General features: G+C 35.9%; 1 protein-coding gene across 7 annotated transcripts; it reads left to right on the forward strand.

The window, feature by feature from the left end:
- The first annotated feature begins 3,199 nt into the window (after positions 1 to 3,199).
- On the forward strand, positions 3,200 to 8,671 carry LOC131307142 (uncharacterized). Of its 7 annotated transcripts, XM_058333568.1 has the most exons (6): positions 3,529 to 3,638; positions 3,817 to 3,897; positions 4,913 to 4,990; positions 5,272 to 5,377; positions 5,612 to 5,702; positions 5,834 to 8,671. In XM_058333568.1, exons 2-6 carry the CDS (start codon positions 3,832 to 3,834, stop codon positions 7,332 to 7,334), a joined length of 1,842 nt encoding a protein of 613 aa, XP_058189551.1. In that variant the 5' UTR covers positions 3,529 to 3,638; positions 3,817 to 3,831; the 3' UTR covers positions 7,335 to 8,671. The 7 variants fall into 7 exon arrangements, with proteins under 7 accessions (XP_058189534.1, XP_058189541.1, XP_058189545.1 ...); XM_058333551.1 differs by lacking the exon at positions 3,817 to 3,897 and having other exon boundaries at positions 3,200 to 3,638; positions 5,266 to 5,377; XM_058333558.1 differs by lacking the exon at positions 3,817 to 3,897 and having other exon boundaries at positions 3,200 to 3,638.
- Positions 8,672 to 20,484: the final 11,813 nt, after the last annotated feature.

The raw sequence follows: 20,484 nt of genomic DNA on the forward strand, positions 1-20,484 counted from the left end.
TGATATGGGCTGAGTTTTGGTTGGGCCACTGGTAATATGGCCAAAATTAAAGGGTAAATATGTCCTAAATTGGAAAATGACCTCCGAAAAACTACTCCTTTATATATATAGGAGGAGGAGAGGAGATAGAGATTCAAGCCTTCTACATATCAAAATGGTGAAATAAAAAATTTCCATGACTTGTCGCCCCACCAGGATACACCCACCCAAGTATATAGATTCCTCCCTAGTCCCTACTCTATATAAGTAAGCAGGTGACGCCGAAGGTCCGCAAGAAAAATACCTCACTTTGCCCAAGAAACACATGCATAGGATTTGAACTTCGGTCTTGCTATTGTCAATTCAATGGGCTGACGATAAACACTCTAAAAAACAAGAAAAATATGTATTTTTGTATATTTTTTACACTCTTAATACACATTCACACACTTATTATTGTCAGCCTATTGAGCTGATTTTAGAAATTTCCTTTAAACTTTAACAGAATGGTACGCCTTGCGTTCGAATTTTTTTACCCTTTTTTGGGAAGCGAATTTTTAAGAGGAGAATGATAAAATCATTTAATAGGTATTGACTTTCTCAATTGCCCATATTTGATGCTTTGTTCGCATATCGATCACTTACTGGTAAAAAGAAAGCGCAAAAGTAATGTTTTGATTTTTCAAAGTTAACATTCCTTCTGGGACATCCAAGAAAGAAAAGAAGGACTAAGGGCAAGTATATCAGATGACATAAAATGGAAGAAAAGCTACTTTAGCTAATTAAAAGGAGAAAAGTACTCTTGCAGCAACATAGGTAAACACAGTTGTAAATTACCTCCGGCTACAGTTCTTCGGTAGAAGAAGTTAAGGACTGTTCAAAAGCTACCTAATTTCTTATTGTTTCCTCCTCCTCCTCCTCCTCCTCCTCCTCTCTCTCTCTCTCTCTCTCTCTCTCTCTCTCTCTGTGTGTGTGTGTGTGTCAATCCCCTCTCTCTCTGTGTCAATCCCCTCACCATTCATCACTGGAAAAAAATATAAAGTAAAAGAAAAAATGATATTTTAATAATGTGTAGATAAAATAGATAGTATTGGTATTGTATTGAAAATAATGGTTAGCAAAATAGGCACTCTTCAATAGCATGTTTAGCTCAAATTTTAGCTAAACTGGTATACTTGCTCTAACAATTTGGGATTAGCATAAATCTATCGCAAGAATAAGAAAATAATAATTTTACAATCATAAACACTTATACAAATTTATTCACATTTATATTGGGACCCATACATATTACACCTCTAATGTATGTGGAACCCATCAAAAGATGTGAGTGCGTGGAGGGCAATTGATAAGAAAATAAAGGATAGATATCATTACTGACAAGACATGTACAACGAATGGTTCCATGAGAAATTATTCGTTGCCCCAAGGGCAACACATCATATTTGACAGTTGGTGCCTTTCACCAATCAAGATTTGTCCTACTTACTTTGTGTCAGATTTTTGCCACATAAGCAATCCCTCCTTGACCCCTTCCTTGACGGAGAAAAGAGGTCACGGAAATGCAACAGGCGTTAGTCTATCTATCTCTTGTCTTTTCAATTTTAATTTCTACCTTTTCTTCTCATGCTTTATTTTTTTCTCTCATTTTTTTTCGAGAGTTTATTCACGGCTTCGTTCAATCTCACTTATTTATTTGCGCAATTAATGACTAAAATGTGTTTCCAAATTTGACCAATTTTTTAATCTGGACCGTCCCAAACACTTTTTTCAATTTTGACTAATTTTTGATCTGGATCGTATCAAACACTTTTGAACGCGCATGATTTAGCATCGTAAATCTTCTTTATGGGACTCCTTTAAAGAAGTTTTCCTCTTTTTTTCCTCCATGTTTTGCCGTTTTCCCTTCAATTACTCCTATATTTCTCCATGAGCTCAAAAGACAACTTTGTTTTGTTCTCCTCTGAAAATTATTTTTCCCAAATTTTTTGACCGTTTTATCATTCCTATTTTTTTGGCTTGTGATGATATACCCATTCTCTGAAAATTTTGGTATTTTTTATTTTTCATATTTTTATTCATCGTGTTACAATTTTTTTAAATTAAACATCTGTCTCTCATGTCTACAAAGTAAAAACAAAGTTAACTAGATACGAAAAAAATACAAAACTTACAATATACTCCGTATAGACATTTCATAATTCGTAGGTATCTGAACAAAAAAAAATTCAAATTTTTTTTGTACCTATTGATGTTCGATCAAAATAATTTTTTCATGAATGATATTCTTGATGACATCAATGTTATATACTTCGTATCAGCGTTTGGGATTGATAATTAGTCTCGACAAGATGATTTAGAAAAGTATAAAAATATGTACCGAAATTCAAAAAGTTCAGTATAATGCTACTATGATAGCAAGTTTTGTATTTTTTTGTATCTAGTTAACTTTGTTTTTACTTTGGGTCATATAATTGCTTTGTAGACATGAGAGACAAATGTTTAATTCAAAAAAATTGTAACATGATGAATAAAAATATGAAAAATAAAAAATACCAAAATTTTCAGAGAATGGGTATATCATCACAAGCCAAAAACATAGGAATGATAAAACAGTCAAAAAATTTGGAAAAAATAATTTTCAGAGGAGAACAAAACAAAGTTGTCTTTTGAGCTCATGGAGAGATATAGGAGTAATTGAAGGCAAAACGGCAAAACATGGAGAAAAAAAGAGGAAAACTTCTTTAAAGGAGTCCCGTAAAGAAGATTTACAATGCTAAATCATGCGCGTTCAAAAGTATTTGGGACGATCCACATTAAAAATTAGTCAATATTGAAAAAAGTGTTCGGGACGGTCCAGATTAAAAAATTGGTCAAATTTGAAAACACATTTTAGTCATTAATTGCGCAAATGAATAAGTAAAATTGAGCAAAGTCGTGAATAAATTCTCGAAAAAAAAATGAGAGAAAAAAGTAAAGCCAAGAGATAGATAGACTAACGCCTGTTGCATTTCCGTGACCTCTTTTCTCCGTCAAGGGAGGGGTCAAAGAGAGATTGCTTATGTGGCAAAAATCTGACACAAATTCAAAAGGACAAATCTTGATTGGTGAAAGACACCAACTGTCAAATATGATGTGTTGCCCCAACGGCAACGAATAATTTCTCATGGTTCCATGGTGTAGCGGTTAGGACATTGGACTCTGAATCCAGTAACCCAAGTTCAAGTCTCGATGGAACCTTTCTTTTCGTTTTACCGTACTCAATCCTCTCCCCATTCAATTCCATCTTTCTTCCGGACTCTACTGCTTAATTCCTGTGTAACGATATCTACTGTACCTCCTCTCTCTCTCTCTCTCTCCGTTTTGACACCTGAAAAATGGAACCACGCGAAACCCCAGAGATCGAGAAAATCGTAGAAACAGTGGTATCAATACTAAAACAGTCGGATTTGGAGGAAGCAACCGAGCAGAAGGTCCGAACTACGGCCGCCGACAAGCTCGGCATCGACCCTTCCGAGCTGAGCTACAAGTGGATCGTCCGGCGCTGCGTCGAAGCGTACCTGCTCTCACTCGACGACGATGAAGAAGAAGAAGGAAACAAGGACAAAGCACAAGAGCTGCTACACCAAGGGGGGTTTAAACAAGGCCAGAAGAGAAAGGTGAGTTGAGTTGAAGCCCTAATTTCGATGCTCTAGGGTTTGATTGCTGTGACGCATTGGGAGGAAAGAAAAAAATGGGGAATTTATGGGAATGAAAAATGGGTTGGGCTTTTGCTTAGGGTTTTGATGATGAGCAATGCTTTGGTGACCATGTGACTTGTCACAATTGTATTGATAGAATGCGATCTAGTACATGACAAATGGGACATTCTACCAAGACATTGATCACGTGATACCCAGAACATCCTCATCAAATGTGGTGAGTAGTAGTGTTTAATAAGAGAATTCATTAATGAAGCTTGTTTTCTTCTTCATGATTTATAATTATGCCATTAATAAAGCTTTTACTCAAATTTGTGCTTAGATTTGAATTTGTTCACTCGAGTAATTCGTACCAAATGAAGCTTACATCCTCCACCTTCAATCCGCTCTGCGCTCCTACTCTCATGAATTTTTGTAGTTTGGGATGGTTTTTTTAGGATTTTAATCAAATTTGAGTTAAAACTTCATTTCAGTGTAGTATGAAGCATTCTAATGGACAAACCCAAAACTAAACGTGAGTTTGAGCTTCTTTCGGTAATTGCCGATAAAAAAAAAAAAAAAAAAAGCTTCCTTAATGACATAGTTGTAAATTGTGAAGCGTTGGAAAAGCCTTCAAAACTTTGAATAAAGATTGGATTATCCCTTGATTTGGTTAAAAATTTTGAGTAAAACAATAAGGTTTGAGTTTGCTTCGAAGACTGGAGTGAATATAGAGGGCTTTTACTCGAAATTTGGTTCTAAGTCAATTAAAAGGGAAAGAGCTGGACGTGCTCTCAGGTTTTGGGCCGGTCTTTTGTGGAGTATTAACAAGTTGGGGTTTTCAGATTTTTGCCATTTGTGTTTATCTTGTTGCGTCTGCTTTTCAAATGAACAGCTTAATTAGGTCTTAAATGGGCTTGGTTGGATGGGTGTTTTTCCTTGTTTTGAGTTAGGTGATTTTCTTATGTGCATTGATAGCTGATAAATTGGGAGGAAAGAGAAGGAGAAGTTACCGGCCTTTTGTTTTCCCCATTTACGTTTAAGTTTTGTGGTTGAGAAAGTGATTGAAGGAGTGAAAGTCTGGGGTTTCGTGTTTTCTCTTGCAATTGTTTACCAAAGAACACAGCTTAAGAGAGCTATATCTAGGTTTAACTGAGATGGGTTTTTATATACTTGTGTGTTTATGTGGTTTATTCCTTTTGAAAAACCTGATATGTTTTAGTTTCCTGCATTTTCCCACAAACCAAACAAAGCCTAACTCGCTCGATGAAGAAGAAAAAGTTGAGCCAAACCAAAGGCCAAAACAAGATGGGGATCAAGTTATATGCAAGGTGAGTTTGAAGTCGAAACCATATTTTTGTTGGTCAATTGATTGCTGAGAAACTGTGGAAAAGAAAAGGTAAAAGTTACATTAGTTTTGGTTTTCCCATTTGTACTTATGTTTGGTGGCCTTTTGTGTTCTGTTGTATATTGTTTGCTATATTGTTATCTAATACATCTACAGTATGGAGTGTAAAAGTAGCCGTTCTCAATCTTTAGATGTTTACATTGCATATACGTTGATGATTGTTGGTGCTGTTACTGAGTTTGTCTGGTTTTCTTGTAGCTTTGCCTTTCAGAAAAAAGGAGTTTGGTAGTTCACGATTTTGGAGGGAAAACTTTGGTGTCATTCAGAGACTACTCCGAAAAGAACGGAAAGCTGCTTCCCTCTGCTAGAGGTGGCATTATATTTGTGTTATTATTGCTTTGCATATTTTGGCTTTCAATCTCAGGACGGTTGCTTTGTCTTGTTTGATAGATTTAGTGCAATACGTAAGCATTGTGTTCACTAGAACGGTTCTCTCTTTCTATACCAGATTGGATTGTGGCTACTTTGTCTCGATTGTTGTAAATCGTCATGCTTAGTCTTCTATTTCGTCAAACAATGTCTTATGCCTTGGCCGTATTATCAGGAATTAGCTTGAGTACTGAACAGTGGTCAGCATTCAGGCAAAGGGTCCCTGATATACAAGCTGCCATTACAAAATTGGAATCATGGATAAGGTGAGATCAGTGTTAACACTCATAATTAAAATGATGTGCTTTTTTATATCAATATGTAAAGTTGTTAACCAGCACCTTGGACGGAGGTAGTCTTCCCATTTATCTGCTGACTTAGAATTTATTCATTGCAGATCTAAAGATGCTGGAAAACACATGGAGACAGATATGTCAAACTCAGCGGCTGCTCTTGCTCAAGGACTCGTTCCTATGGAGATGAAGCAAAGCAAAGAAGATATAAATGATTTATTTGACTCTCCGACTGCTTCTGCTCCTCAAGGAGTCATTCCTATGGAGACTGAACAAGTAGAAGCAGATGTGTCTAATGTGTCTGCCCCTCAAGAAGTCATTCCTATGGAGACCAAACAAGTAGAAGCAGATGTATCTAAAGCTGTGGGAAAACAAGTTGAATCAGATAGATCTAATGCTGAGACTGCTTCTGCCCCTCATGAACTCGTTTCTATGGAAACAAAACAAATAGAAGCAGATAAATCAAAGTATGTGACTACTTCTGCCACTAAAGGAGTCATTCCTATGGAGACAAAACAAATAGGATTGGATATAACAAATTTTGTGACTGCTTGTGTCACTCAAGGAGTCATTCCCGTGGAGAAAAATCAAATAGAAGCAGATGTATCTAATGCTGAGACAACAAAGATTGAAGGATATATATCTAACTCTGTGACGACTACTTCCCCTAAAGGAGTCGTTGCTAATCGGCCAAAACACACACAAGCAGATATATCGTATTCTGCTTTTGCTTTTGGCCTTCCAGGACTGGTGCCTAGTAAGACCACCCGTCTTGACGGGAAAAATTACTATTGTTGGGCGCACCAAATGGAAATTTTACTGAAGCGATTGAAAATTGCATATGTGCTTACTGACCGACGCCCAAGCATTGCCGATAGACAAAAAGCCAGTTTTGAAGAAATTGCTCGAGCCAAAGCTGAAGTGCAAAAATGGTTGAATGATGACAACCTGTGCCATCACAGTATCTTGAGCTGTCTCTGTGATAATTTATTTGCTGAATACTCCAAGAAAACTAAGAGTGCAAAAGAGCTTTGGGAGGAGCTTAAATCAGCTTACGGCGAGGATTTTGGAACCTCGACATCTAAGGTGAACAAGTACATGCAGTTTGAGATGGTCGATGGAATATCGGTTCTTGAGCAAGCACAAGAACTTTGTAGGATAGCTGATTCTATCAAAGCTTCCGGAATGTGGATTGATGAACACTTTCATGTTAGTGCGATTATTTCTAAGCTTCCTCCATCTTGGAAGGAGTATCGCCGAAACTTGATGCGCGAGAAATATATCACTGTTATCATGTTGATGCATCGCCTGAGAGTAGAAGAAGAGTCCCGGAACCATGCCGAGAAAGAGGGGTTTGCTCACGTTGGGGAGTCGAGGGAAGATAATAGACTCGAATTGGAAAAGGGAGATTTCAAGAGGCCAGCAATGCACTCGGAGATGGAGAAGGGTAACAAGCTCATAACGTGCTTTAGATGTGGCCAGAAGGGGCACATTAGTAGAAATTGTCGACAAAGGATGGTGTATGTCAGGGAGAAGTCAAGCGAGGGGAATGAAGTTGTTCCCGTAGCTGGTGAACCAAACACAGGGAAAGGAATGGTAGAGTAGTCAAGTTCGGCTCCTCGCCAATTCTCCAATAATTGGAGGATCTTCCAATTCAAATCTATCGGTCATGCTATTCACCTCATTAAGAAGCCATTTGGTTGAGCACACAGGAAAATCTCTCTCCCAACCAGTAGCGATGAAAAATATCGATGGCTATAGGAAATCTCTCTCTCTCTCTCTCTCTCTCTCTCTCTCTCTCTCCTAATGTGTCTTCACCGACGAGCCACCACCATCACCACCCTGCCTCCTCCAACCCGAACCACTGCCTCTCCCTCTCCCTTCTCGTCTCCCACTTCATTACATCCCCTTTGCTTACTCGTTGCCATGCACACTTGACACCACTACATTCACCACCAAACAAACTAAACTGACATTGATAGAATTTTCTGGGTTTTAATTTTCCGATCATCAAATGGAGATCGGATTAACCAGTTTTTTTTTTCATAAAATCGAATGGCCAATCAATTTTGTCTATTAAAAACAGTCAAGTTTTTAATTGATGCCTGAGCAAAAAAAAAATTTTCTGATTGATTGAATAATCTCAATGATTAACTCGAGGTTGGCCGAGTGGTCTTGCCTTGGATCTTAGCGGTTTGCTCCCTCCTGAGATTTTAGATTCACTTTTTCTTGTCAACAATTCTTGGGCTATCTCATCACCACGCGGAAAAAAGTGAAACGGCTGTGGAAGAGGCTATAGAGAATAGTGAATAGTCTGAGGTGCGCGCAAGTTAGCCAAAAAAATGATCTCAATGATTTGATGATGTCTAGTTTGGGTCATGATGTTTTTTATCGCTACTGGTTGGGTGAGAGAGAAATTTTCCTGTGTGCTCAACCAAATGGCTTTTTAATAAGGTGAATAGCATGATAGTGACATTTGAATTGGAGGATTCTCCAATTGTTGGAGAATTGGAGAGGAGCCGAACTCACTATGGTTTGTCATGACGAAGCCAAGGGTTGAAGTTTTCAGGTCTTTCGGCAGTTGTCCAGTATTTTATGGGTCATATTTGTAAAGTTCTATAGAAATTATACTTACTGTAGGGGCTTTTCTAACTCGAATGGTATCACTGGTTCTGCAGATCTTACCCTTTCGGGAGGGATACTTGCTCAAGTTCCGTAAGGTAGAGCTTGCTCTCAGCGAAGACTAGCACGAGAGGGCATAGCTTGTTTCCACCACCGCTGTCCTTGTAAAATCCTCGGCCTGTTTGTGTGTGTTACTAGCATTGTTGTCTATAGTGGCAGAGCCAGAATTTGAACTCAGAGTGGTGCTGTTCGATGAGAGTCCACTTGTGTTTCCGCATGTTTTATCTATACTACTTCTTTTAAATGTACGAAAGTGTTTCCTACTTTTTATTTTCCAAAAATACCCCAATCAGTTGCAATTAATTCCCACCCCTTTTATGCCTCTTCTCAGCGGACGCAGTTAAAAAAAAAAAAAACCTTTATGCTGAAATATAAGGCAACCCCACGAAACAAAAGTTACAAAACGTCTCAAAGGAGTACCAACCGGGAACAAACCGAAAAAACCGACAACCGTTCATTGTTTGTTGTTTTTTGGGGAAGCAACCATTCAATATTCTCTCTCTCTCTCTCTCTCTCTCTCTCTCTCCGATATCAGAATTGGTAGGATTCGAGCGCGATTTTTGTGCTGTGTTTAGACCTTGATTTATTTCGCTTCTTGGGTTTTAACGTTTTGTTGAATCTTCTTGTGAATTTTTCCCTGGGTTCTGTGCTTCAATTAGACGTAATCGGTTCTCTAATTCTTGGGTTTGGATGCATTTTTGTTTTGCTTTCCGAGTTTCAATCTTCCGTTGGGGTTTCGTTGATACAGAAATTGGGTACTGCTACTGATGGGTACTTCAGTGGAATATGTGTTCTCTCCCATTCTAGATTACGAGCGTTTGTATTTGAGAAGAGAAATTGGGAAATTGAGATCCTTTGCGGTGAAAATGGAATGGAGAAAAGCATTTTGTTACGAAATCGCCTATAGAAAATGTCGGTTTCCCAAAGGATCCTGAAGAGCGCACCGGGTTACAGAACTGGCACCATTTTCCAAAGGAGGCATCAGGTTTCCTTGCAAAATTCGGTATCTATATTACTTTTTAAAACCTTCCATCATTTTTTTGATTGAAACACTTGTTGAGAATAGATAAATTGCTTCCCTGATATCACAAAATTCCGTGTGCCTTTGTGAACACCCATAATCCCCCATTTCTACTTGCATTTCACATGTTCAATGAAATGTGCGAGAGACGTGTGGATTGATAGCCCATCTTGCAACCTTCGGAACGATTAATTGATTTCATTAGTGGATCAATCGTTGGTTAATATCTCATCAACATAGTGTATAATTTTGGTTTAGCAGACATGCTTGGTAAATGTTTGATAAACTTTTTACATTACATAGTGGCACTAAGTTGAGTCCCCATACTTATCCTCAACGTTTTATTGTATTTAAGTGGAAAAGTAATTTGTCCTGTCCTATACATGTTCACATGTATTCCTGGCGGGCTCGGTATCCCTGGCATGTCTTGGATGGATACGGCAGCGACTTAGGTGTGAGAGCTTCATAAACACGATTCCTGTCAGATATGCATACTATATATATATAGCTGCTGATTTTGCCACTCTCTTTTTTGTTAACGCCACTCCCCTACACGTGGTATTTTCTTGTTATTGTTCATTGTTATTACGTCCGCTTTCTTGTATCTTTTGAATGAAAATGAAGCAGATAAAGGAGATGGGATAAAATGGGTCTTTGTCAGTTGAACTGGGTCTGTCTCTCTCTCTCTCAATGTCTAAATCATTATCTCTCTCATTTTAAGAAATGAGTTGCACCTTAAGTTCTTGACACATAGCTTTCTTTTTCATTGTAGATGTATATTCTCTTTGGTCATGTGTTGATACATGATAGCTAAGAAGCACGGACACTTCAAAGAAGGTGACGTGTGGATGTCCTATATGCGTTTGACACCGACATTTCTTGGGCAGTCCTGGACACCTGTCGAAACTTTGATTTTCTTGTCCATAACTAGAAATAACACTCTTCCTAGATGCTTACTGATATGTAATTACCAAAGTTTGGAATTTGGCATATCAGACTATAACAATGCAAAAGAACAAGAAGATTTTGGGGGTTTTCGGGGAAGACCTATGTGAGCACCTTTTGATAATGTTGGTAGTTCTGGATGGTTATTGCAGGTTATGTAGAGGAGCCTAAATGTCAGGGCAATAAGAGCATAAATTCCATAATCTAATGTTGAAAAAGCCCGGCAAGTGAGAAGTTCTTTGATCAGATACATAGTCGAATGCGCCAGCATTCTAACAATTGTCCCCATTACAGTTTAAGCAAGAAACCATGTATTAGGATTTGGAAGTTCTCCAAGAGTGGTGGAAGCAATAGGTGTCTTTCTAAGACTCCATTTTTCCTACTTTTTATTTATATTTTTCATGCCCTTTTTTGATTTTGATGGTTGTTTCTATACTTTTTTTCCTTGATCGGTTATCATCACAATGAGTTAGCTAACTACTTGAGGCTGAGGTATTAATGGTTGTACATCTTCATGTGATTAGTCATTGTATTATTCTGAGATGGATCTGTACTAGAAATGGGAAAAATGCACGAGGATAAAAGAGAAGTTGAAAAAGAGAGGAAGAAAGGAGATGCATGATTCGAGACATTTGTGTAATGAGATTGTTAGATATAGGAAGTTGTAGGCAAAGACAAATTAATGACGAGAAAAAAAAGAAGTAATGATTTGGCTCATTTTTCAGTTCCAATATTGGAATTGAAAAGAGAGACTGAAAAGATAGATGAAGAAGAGTGAATAATGATTGGCGCTGATAAATTATGGGGTTTGATTGTAAGATCTTGTTATGTGGACAATGTGTTTGTTGATGTATGAGTACTCTCTTTGTAGAAAACATGAAATGAACAATTCAAAATTTATGTCAATTACTAACGATTTAGAAGTTTTTTTTCATTTTTTTGGAAATATAAATATGGCTGAGCATTATGGTCATCATTGTGGAACTTTTGGAAACATACTACTATCAAAGTGCCGTAGTTTTATCTTTGAAATGTTGAAATTTGCATTTATGTCTAACATCAGACCTTTGTGAAGTGCACAAGTACTACAAATTTCATGAGAAGAAAACTCCTTTTGACAAACTCCAAGGGGTCAAGTTTTGGTGTATGTTTTATATCCTTTTTAAGCTTCGTATACAATTTTGCTACTTTTTAGTTTTTGGATTGAGGTTTGCATGAAGAAACCTGAAGGTGAATCAGAAATTGGAAAGTCGGGATTCATTGAAATATTTGTTGTCTTTTTATTTCAGTTGCTGTGTGTTTTTCCCTCCAACAATGTTGCATGGTGTTTTTCTCTCCCTTGAACAACAATGGATTTCAATTTACTGAATTGCATTTTGCATTAATGCTATGGAACTGTTAAATGCATTTATGCTATGTAACCGTTGTGGTATCATTTTCATTTATGGTAATGATGTGGTATATAGTTTCAATTATGAAACTGTTGGTTTTTGCTCCTTCCTTTTGGACCTCATTGTCCATTCACATGATTGCTCACACGTTTTTTTTCATCTGGTGCAGCTTGTGTTAGCTTTTTCCTTGTGACTTGTGTTCATATGGAGGAAAGTTCTGGAGCAATCTCTTACAATGTGACTGCGGATTGGAAATTCACTTCGCATCAAGGAAATTCCTTGTCAACCAATCATTCTTGTTATTATGTTTGCTTTCTTGTATCTTTGAATGGAAATGAAGCAGCTAAAGGAGATGGGATAACAAGAATGGGTCTTTCTTAGTTAAATCTTGGTATGAGAGGTGTATCCACTTGCTCCTCTTCCACTATTTCCCGTCACACGTTGATGCAACACGAATAAAGCTCTCTCTCTCTCTCTCTCTCTCTCTCTCTCTCTCTCTCTCTCTCTCTCAATTTGTGAGTGAAGCTTATTAACTCACATTAGACTTACATTCCGCAATATGCACATAGTAAGTTAATCGAGAAAACATTTCCACCTGATTTTCTCTTAACGACGACAAAATACCACGTTCAAGGCACGTGCAATTCCACTAGTATCTGTAAAAGTGTGAAGAGGAAGGTTACTATTCATATAATTAGACTTTGTTTAAAAGAATGCAAGTTTGATTGAACTCTCTTGTGGTTTTTAAACGAAAGATTTTTAGATAACCTATTATTGTTATTATGATCCGGACCATTCAACATTATTTGTGTAAAACTTATAGTAGTCTGAATGTCAATAGGCGTCTTATCGAATTACAGTAGGGTAAAGTACAAATTTTCTTCAAAACTTGGGGTTCGGGTTGAGGTTGTTTTGCTATATAGGGGATTTGACCCCTGCATCTAGTTGGGAATGATTTCTCGGGAGTGCTATCGTCTTAAAATTCCGCTGATGGGCTGGGGAGTGAGATTAGCCATAATTTGTGGACTAAGGTCGACTTTCCTAACGGGACTAAACGGCTTTTTCTTCATAAAATACAAAGGAAAATAAGCCCATTTAGCCCTGTGTAAAAACTCGACCTTTAACTTAATCATTTTGCCGTTGATCAGAAACCTATGGCTGTGATCTTGATTGTTCATTTTGTTTAAAGGTAGAGCTTCCCCTTTGTAGTCTTGTACCGAAATTGAGATTGATTTCAAACAAGGACATTATGAACAAAACACGTTTTCTTTGAGAAGTCAATGATGATTGAATGATTCTAAACATAAATTTCGAAAAATATGTGTTCTGTTCATGTTGATGTCGATATTTGATCAATCTCAATTTTGAAACTGACAATAAACTCCAAGAGTCAAACAAAATGAATGATTCGATCACGTTTAAAGGGTCAAGACAACATCAATCCGAAGGGCACAATGGTGTTGGACACAGCATGTGGCCAGCTGCATACTGTGGCATAACCAGAATTTCTAGTCAGTAAATAGAGAAACTTAATTTTGTATCTTGATAGCTAAGAGCTGATTAGTAAAGGGGGAGGTATTAACTAAGAATGAGTTTATTTGATAGTAGTTGAAATGGATGGATAATACTCCAGTAGGTGGATAAAAAAATAATACTATGAGACTAGTTCATTTAGATGCTCATTGTAATAATGAGAATACTAAAAGAGTTTGGAGAGATTTGAGGACGCACTCTGTCGGTAACTAATTATGGATGCCGGAATAAGAAGCTAGTGATGGGGGGGGGGGGTGGGTACGGTGGGTTTCGCTAAGCTTATTGATTTGCTGGATAAGCAGCCCGCGTGCAAATGGGTCAGTGGACTTCTCTGGGGCTTGGGCCATTGCATTTAGTGATCATAATGGATCGGGTACGGCCTGTATGGTCCAGAAGACAAGTACGGTAACAAGGTTAGGACCCACAAGGCCAGAACCATTAACAAATTTGGGCCCCTCTCTCTCTCTCTCTCTCTCTCTCTCTCTATTTTCAAAGGGGGACCTCGTACACTTGGACCTTGTTCATTTTGGGGTCTCAAAATTCTCAAATACGGTCCTCAATAAATTTTTATCTATATCTCTCCACTCCAGAGGCGGCTCTACATTGTTCTATGCTCAATTGAACACCCAAAGCAAAATTTTTTGCTTAGAATATATGTAAAATTTTTGGACTAACCTTACTTTGAACACGCAACCCAAATATCAATGAACACCCAACTCAAATGTCAATAATGAACACCCAAGTGTAATAGTCTTGAACGCCTAACCCAAAAAGAATTGAACACCCAACCGAAAATCAATTAAACACTCAATCACAATCCAATTACAGTTCATCAATCCATGTAATTCATATTTGAACACCTAACGCATTACCTCAAATACAGCTCACAATCATAATGAAAAAAATTAAAAAAGAAAGAGAGAAAGAAGAATCTATAGGGACAGGTATTGTGCTATATGCATTCTCTCTCCATCTTTATTGTTGATGGTCTAAATGTGTTAATTTCATTCATGATAATAACTACATTATTATTTTTTGTTTAATTAGCTTATAGAATTACGGACAAAAGTTTTAAAAATATTCAACTACGTTGCAAAATCCTATTACCGTTCTAGTATTCCTTCGAATTTAAGACTACGATTAAAATCTCATCGTGTCATCCTAAAAAACAACATATTTTTTAGAAGGTCAGCCCCAACATACCCGCTACAATTTCTTTCAAAAGGAATTTAGTAGATTAATATGATGGTTAAACGTTGAAACAAAATATGAGAACTTGTCTAAGACAACTGTGAAAAAAATTTACCCCTTCCATTCTCGAAACACTGTCAAGTGCGCAATAAGACAACTTTAAAAAAAAATTGTCAAAAAATATAATATATATTTTTGAGTTCTCATTTTGCCTCTTAGTTTAATTTTTTTTAGAATAGAGGCTATATTTTTTGACCGCACTATTTATACTAATTTATGAGATTTTGTACATATATTATTAGTTAATAAATCAGCTAGTAGAATTAAGGTAATTTCTGAACACCCTATGATAAATTCCTGGAGCCGCCACTGCCCCACTCATTATTCTAAAAAATCTCTCTTAAAATCCAAACCAAACAGGGTCTTGATTACCAGATGCTATTAGTACTAGAGACATACCAATAAGGTTGGTTTAGTGGTTGGATGCCCATATTCCAATCCCCATAAGGGACTAAACACATCACTCACATGTGGTGGTGGGAACTTAGTTTCGCTCCCGACATAGGTGCGGTGTGGTTCCTATAGATAGTTGTATGGTGTAACATGGCAATACTCCCTGATGGAGGTGACAGGGTACCATACCTGCACTTCCAGTTTTAGCCCAAAAAAGAGAGACATAATTTGAAGTGAGTAATGCTCCTTTCGTTTCAACAAAACAAATCAACTGCCTAAACAAATGGTGCACAATCCAGTCTCAACTGAAATGTCAATGGGTTATTTTGTGGTCTAGGCAACGTTTTAAAAAATCCATCATTGTTAATGGAACGAGTAAACCAAAACCAAAAATATAATCTCAAGAAGAAACTAAAAGTAAAAATGAAGATCTGAGGATTCAAAACAATAGAAAAGGAATCAAGAAAGTATAACCTTTGGCCAAACCCCCAAAAATCTGCTTTAGAGCATCTCCAATGGCTTGATTCTTTTATTTAGTTGCCAAATCCAATTTTTTTTAGCTTGTTACAATTATCTTGTTATTTTTTTGCAAAGTAGCTCCAATTATACAAAAGCCATTTTTTTTGCTTTAACTGTTCACCATCGTTGGGTCACTTCAATCATTTCCAATATTTGGCTTGAGAAATGGCGAAGCTATTTTTGGGCTTGAAAGATGACCAACCTTTGAAGGTTAGTTTTTGAGAGCTCAAGCCAAATAATGACTTCGACTTGAAAATAATTTACCGTTAGAGATGCTCCTAGAATTAGAAAAAGAGTCTTTAGTTACTGATTTATGTGAATCCAAGGTAGTATGGTTATGGTGGATGAGCTCCGCACAATCTCACCCGTCCGTTTCGGCAATCAATGATTAATATACGTTTTTAAATTATTACTGGTAATAAATATGTTTCTTACCAATAATAGTTTGTCTTTAATCTGAATCGTTTAAAACACTTTTGAACAGCCAAGATTGGCCTCCATAATTTTTATTTATGAGAGGCCCGTTAAAAGGTTTTTTTCACGATAGATAAACCAAACAAAAAGATGAAGATTTGAGGTTTCGGTTTGGGTGACAAGTGTCAAAGTTCTTGCAAAAAAGGACTGGTAACAACGTGGTATACTTTTGTGATTTTTGAGATGCCAATGAAAGAAATTTAAAAATTGATTTAATTAGCTAACCTCAAATTATTATTTTTGATCCGATGCTAACTTCATGGTCCTCGTCAAAGCATTAAAGCCTTTTCTTAATTTCAAAAAAATGTTAAACAAAGAAAAAGAATATGTGTATGTGTGCTTGGCATTAGCAATAATCTGAGTATTAATTTTGGTCATATATAAGTGGGAGTAACACTAGCTAGGGTCACACGTGTGCAGACCAATTGCTAGCATCATGCTAATGATATGCATATGTAAATCCTCAATCATCAATCTTGAGCCAAGTGTTAATCACCCCTAATCCCATTAAGATAAAAATGATTTTAAAAACCCAAAAAAGAAAATACAAGAAGTCTCATTTGCCCAAACTTTTTCATTCAATCCAAGAATGAGCATACCAATTTCGTATTTTTAAGCAAGATTGCCCTTACAGACAATTTTATAGCACTGGGAATGAGTTAGATGTTCTTGATTAATCTTTCATTAGAGGGGTTCCACATTAGAGACAATGTCGGGGTCATTTGATTATTATAATTATCTGTCTTAAGTATTTGTTTAGTATATGTATAGAATACATATTTGAATCACGTCATACACACCTTGACTAATATCAGAATCCTCATATAATGCTATATATATATATATATATATATATATGTATATATGTATATGTAGTAGCTTAAAGAGTTTGTTATGCTAGCGGTGTTCTCTCTTCTCTTTCTTCACTATGTTTTTTTTTTTTCTTTGTTAGCCACAATTTGTGACATATTTTATGGCCTACTAGCTAGCAACCTGTGCCTAAAGGCACTTCTTAATATAAATGACTCCTATTAAGTAACTACAATGTCCTACTAGTGATAGCCCCTTGCCAATACAATGTATTCCATTCGAATGATTGGGTTTCAAAGTAATAAGCTTTACCTAGCTAGCTAGTGCTATAAATAATAAAAGATATAAAAAAGAAGAAGGAAGCTTTCATACGGGTCATATATCCCATTTAAGTGAAAATAAATTTGAAGGGGGAAAATTAAGGAACCCCTTCAAATTAATTAATGTTCTTCAATAGCCTCGATAAATTAAATTGTACGAATGAAGGACCAACTAGATATTCTAATTCAAAGCAAATTATTATCAAATGAAACAAGTAAACCTTGTCAATGGCAATATATGCTTTCATGTGCCTTACCTTGTCCACAGAATGACACTATCTTAACATTATTTTACTTTCAATGGTAGTTGTTTCAACAGAAGAATGGCTGTGATCGGAGTAAAGACAACAATATATATATTGAGATCATGAGAGTGACGTTACATGATTGTGGGGTTTTACTTTTACTTTTTGTTTTATCTATTAAATTTCCATCGTTGATCAATTATCTCTTATCCTTTGAGATATATATCCCTCTCTAAGTAATTAATCTCAACCCTTCCAAAAACCTATTCGAATTTGCTAGATTAAGATTTCTATCATTTTTTCTAAACATGATTCTAATATTTTTAGTTTTCAAATTATTCTTATTATAAATAAGTTGAACCACCGAAAAGCCAAGAAAAGAAATTTTAGAAGAAGGAACGAGTAAAGAGGAAAATATAACGAAACAAAAAAGTGAGTGAGTAGCAGTAGGCTAGTAGTAGGAGCAGTATGATTCTGGTCCCCACTCCCCCACTGAATGGGATTACCTACTTCCAGCACTGGAAGTGATAGGCTGTTTTGCTTTTAGTTGACCAATCAGAATGACACATCATGCTTTTTGGTTGACTGGTTTTTTAGTGACTGGGTTTACCTCATTTGACCAATCCATTGCCATTCACATGACTTTAACTGTGGATCACATTACCAATTTTTTCCCCATTTTTTTAAATAACAAGTTGTAGTAATTTGTTTTTTTCTTTATCATAAAAAATTGCGACTATGCTTTAATAATTCGAACTGCATGTTTCTTTATATGGGATGGGATTCCCACTTTATCTCACCATTTCATTCAACAGCGGTTGCTACAGGATTTCGATTCAGCGGTGACAAAATTGTACATAATTTTTTTGCAATGCAAAACTCTATCTTAAATGCAATTTTCATTTAATTAAAATAAATTGAGCCTGATTAATTAATTTTATTTTGTTGTCATGCACTATCTATTTACTCACATATTTAAATAGATTTTCGCTTATATTGGCAATGCACGAGTGACACAATGGTACAATAACAAAATAAAATAAAATAATATTAAAAAAATACAATACTGCTTTTGTTTTTGTTTTTTTTACACTGCTCTAAGTTTTACATTCTTAAACAGTCAAACTTATTTAGGTTGGGCTTATTTTGTTTTGTTGAATTACATTATTTTGTGTCCAAATTTAATTGAACTTTCATATTTTAACCTTGTACGAGTAACTTAGCCAACAATACTAAATAAAATTTAATTTATATAAAAAAAAATAAAAATTTTCTATGCATTTTTTGAATCCAGAGAATTCATCCTTTGGGCTACGAGTAGAGCCGCCCCTGCCTTTCAACCTCAATATTCACTCCTACTATTTTGGTGGCTGAGGTTACATACAGAAAGTAAGCAAGAGAAGGTCACAATCATGCTTGTAACATTTTTTAATAAAGTAAATTTCTTTTTGTCATTCTTCTTCGAATTTGATATCTCAAGAACCGTACGCAACGACGTCATTGCATAGGTATCGAAACATTACACCATATTAATTAATGGTACAATACTGGACCCATTTCACTAACTAAAATAAGTATTCATTTTAAATACTTATTTGAAAACAAATTCTTATTTTTTAAACTAAAGGTGATATATTTTAAAAGAATGAATTGTTTCGTATAACAGGAAATAAGTACTTAAAAAATAAGAACCTTAGCGGAACAGGATCTTATTTTATTTCCAATTGCTATGAGGGGTAGAAGAGCACTAGAGCTAGATAGACATAATATTAGTTAATATATGCACAAAATGATTGCTTTCAAAAAGTCTTACAACGAAAACTACAGCGCCCTATACCTATGAAAATTAAGGAACTCACTAAGGGGATGTTTCAGGTAGGAAATAAAGAGACACCCACGGTTGCTTTAAGATTATAAAGAGTTTTGATAAAGAAGTTGTTATTAATAAATTGTTAGTTGTTTTCACTAACCAATAAGTTGTTGAAAAATGTCAAGTTATTTTTACTAAACAATAAGTTTTAGATGGGTATGTGAGTGAAACATTGCTTAAAAATATCAAGTTGTTTCTACTAACCAATAAGTTGTTGCTTAGTGTGAATAACAAGCTAAGATGTCAAAACTAGTTGTTGCTAAGTGTGAACAAGTTACTAAAATGGCAGAAGTTGTTGCCCGTTTTTATTAGCGAAAACCTAGCCTAAACGTTATGTTGTGCAACCATGCTCCCTAATTGAAGTTGGAAGGTTTCGGACCTACAGGCAGACATAGACCAGATTCAATTTATGTATTCATTACCTTATTTCTTTCATTCAAAATCCAGAACATCAGTAATGCACATGATTACAATATTAATTGGGCTAAATTCTAAAATTTATTAAAATAAAAAAATGAAAAAAAAGGGGAAAATCTGTTGACCACATAACTCCACCATGATTGTGTTTTTGTAGTGGTGACTTCCACAAAAAGAGTTAAGGTCATTTTCTTTGCTTCCTACTTATGAAAAGTTGATGAGATGGGGTCTTACTAGGTAAAAAAGAATAGAATGTTTTCACAAAATAGGTTGGAACTTCGAAGAAATTGGAGGTCCAATGGATCTCAAGATTCCTAAATTGAACAAATACGGATCCAAAGGCTTGCAAAGTGTCAAAGGAGGTCAAAAGTAGGTCATAATTTTCATATTTGGTGGGGGACCAAAATACCACTCAACGATACAAGATCATATCCAATTTCCCATTCTTGAACCATATAGGATGATAGTATATTGTCTTTTACCTAAAAACAAGGGATATCCACACAAACAATAAAGGCTCTCTTTTCTACTAATTTCTCCTTTAATTGTTCGATCCAATTGTCTAATTCCTTTTTTAAAATTCATTGAGAAAGATTTAATTAAAAATTGAAAAACTGAAAGATTGGATTAAAAGTACTCACAATTATCCGATTGAATTGAAATTTTTCAAGGCCAACTGAAAGAATTATTCTAAGATTAATGAACGCTTCAGATAATTTGTGTAGGATTCCAAAGTGGGCTTCATAGAGTCGGTACTGCAATCGACTTCAAATGTTAGGTTAAAACCGCTGACTGATGAGCTAGAGTTTGAGGACACAATCATTTAGGAAGACACCATAATGTCCAAATTTCGTTAACTAATTAGTAGTTCAGCTATGTTCTTT

The sequence above is a fragment of the Rhododendron vialii genome, chromosome 1a (genome assembly GCF_030253575.1).
Source record: "Rhododendron vialii isolate Sample 1 chromosome 1a, ASM3025357v1".
Lineage (NCBI taxonomy): Eukaryota > Viridiplantae > Streptophyta > Magnoliopsida > Ericales > Ericaceae > Rhododendron > Rhododendron vialii.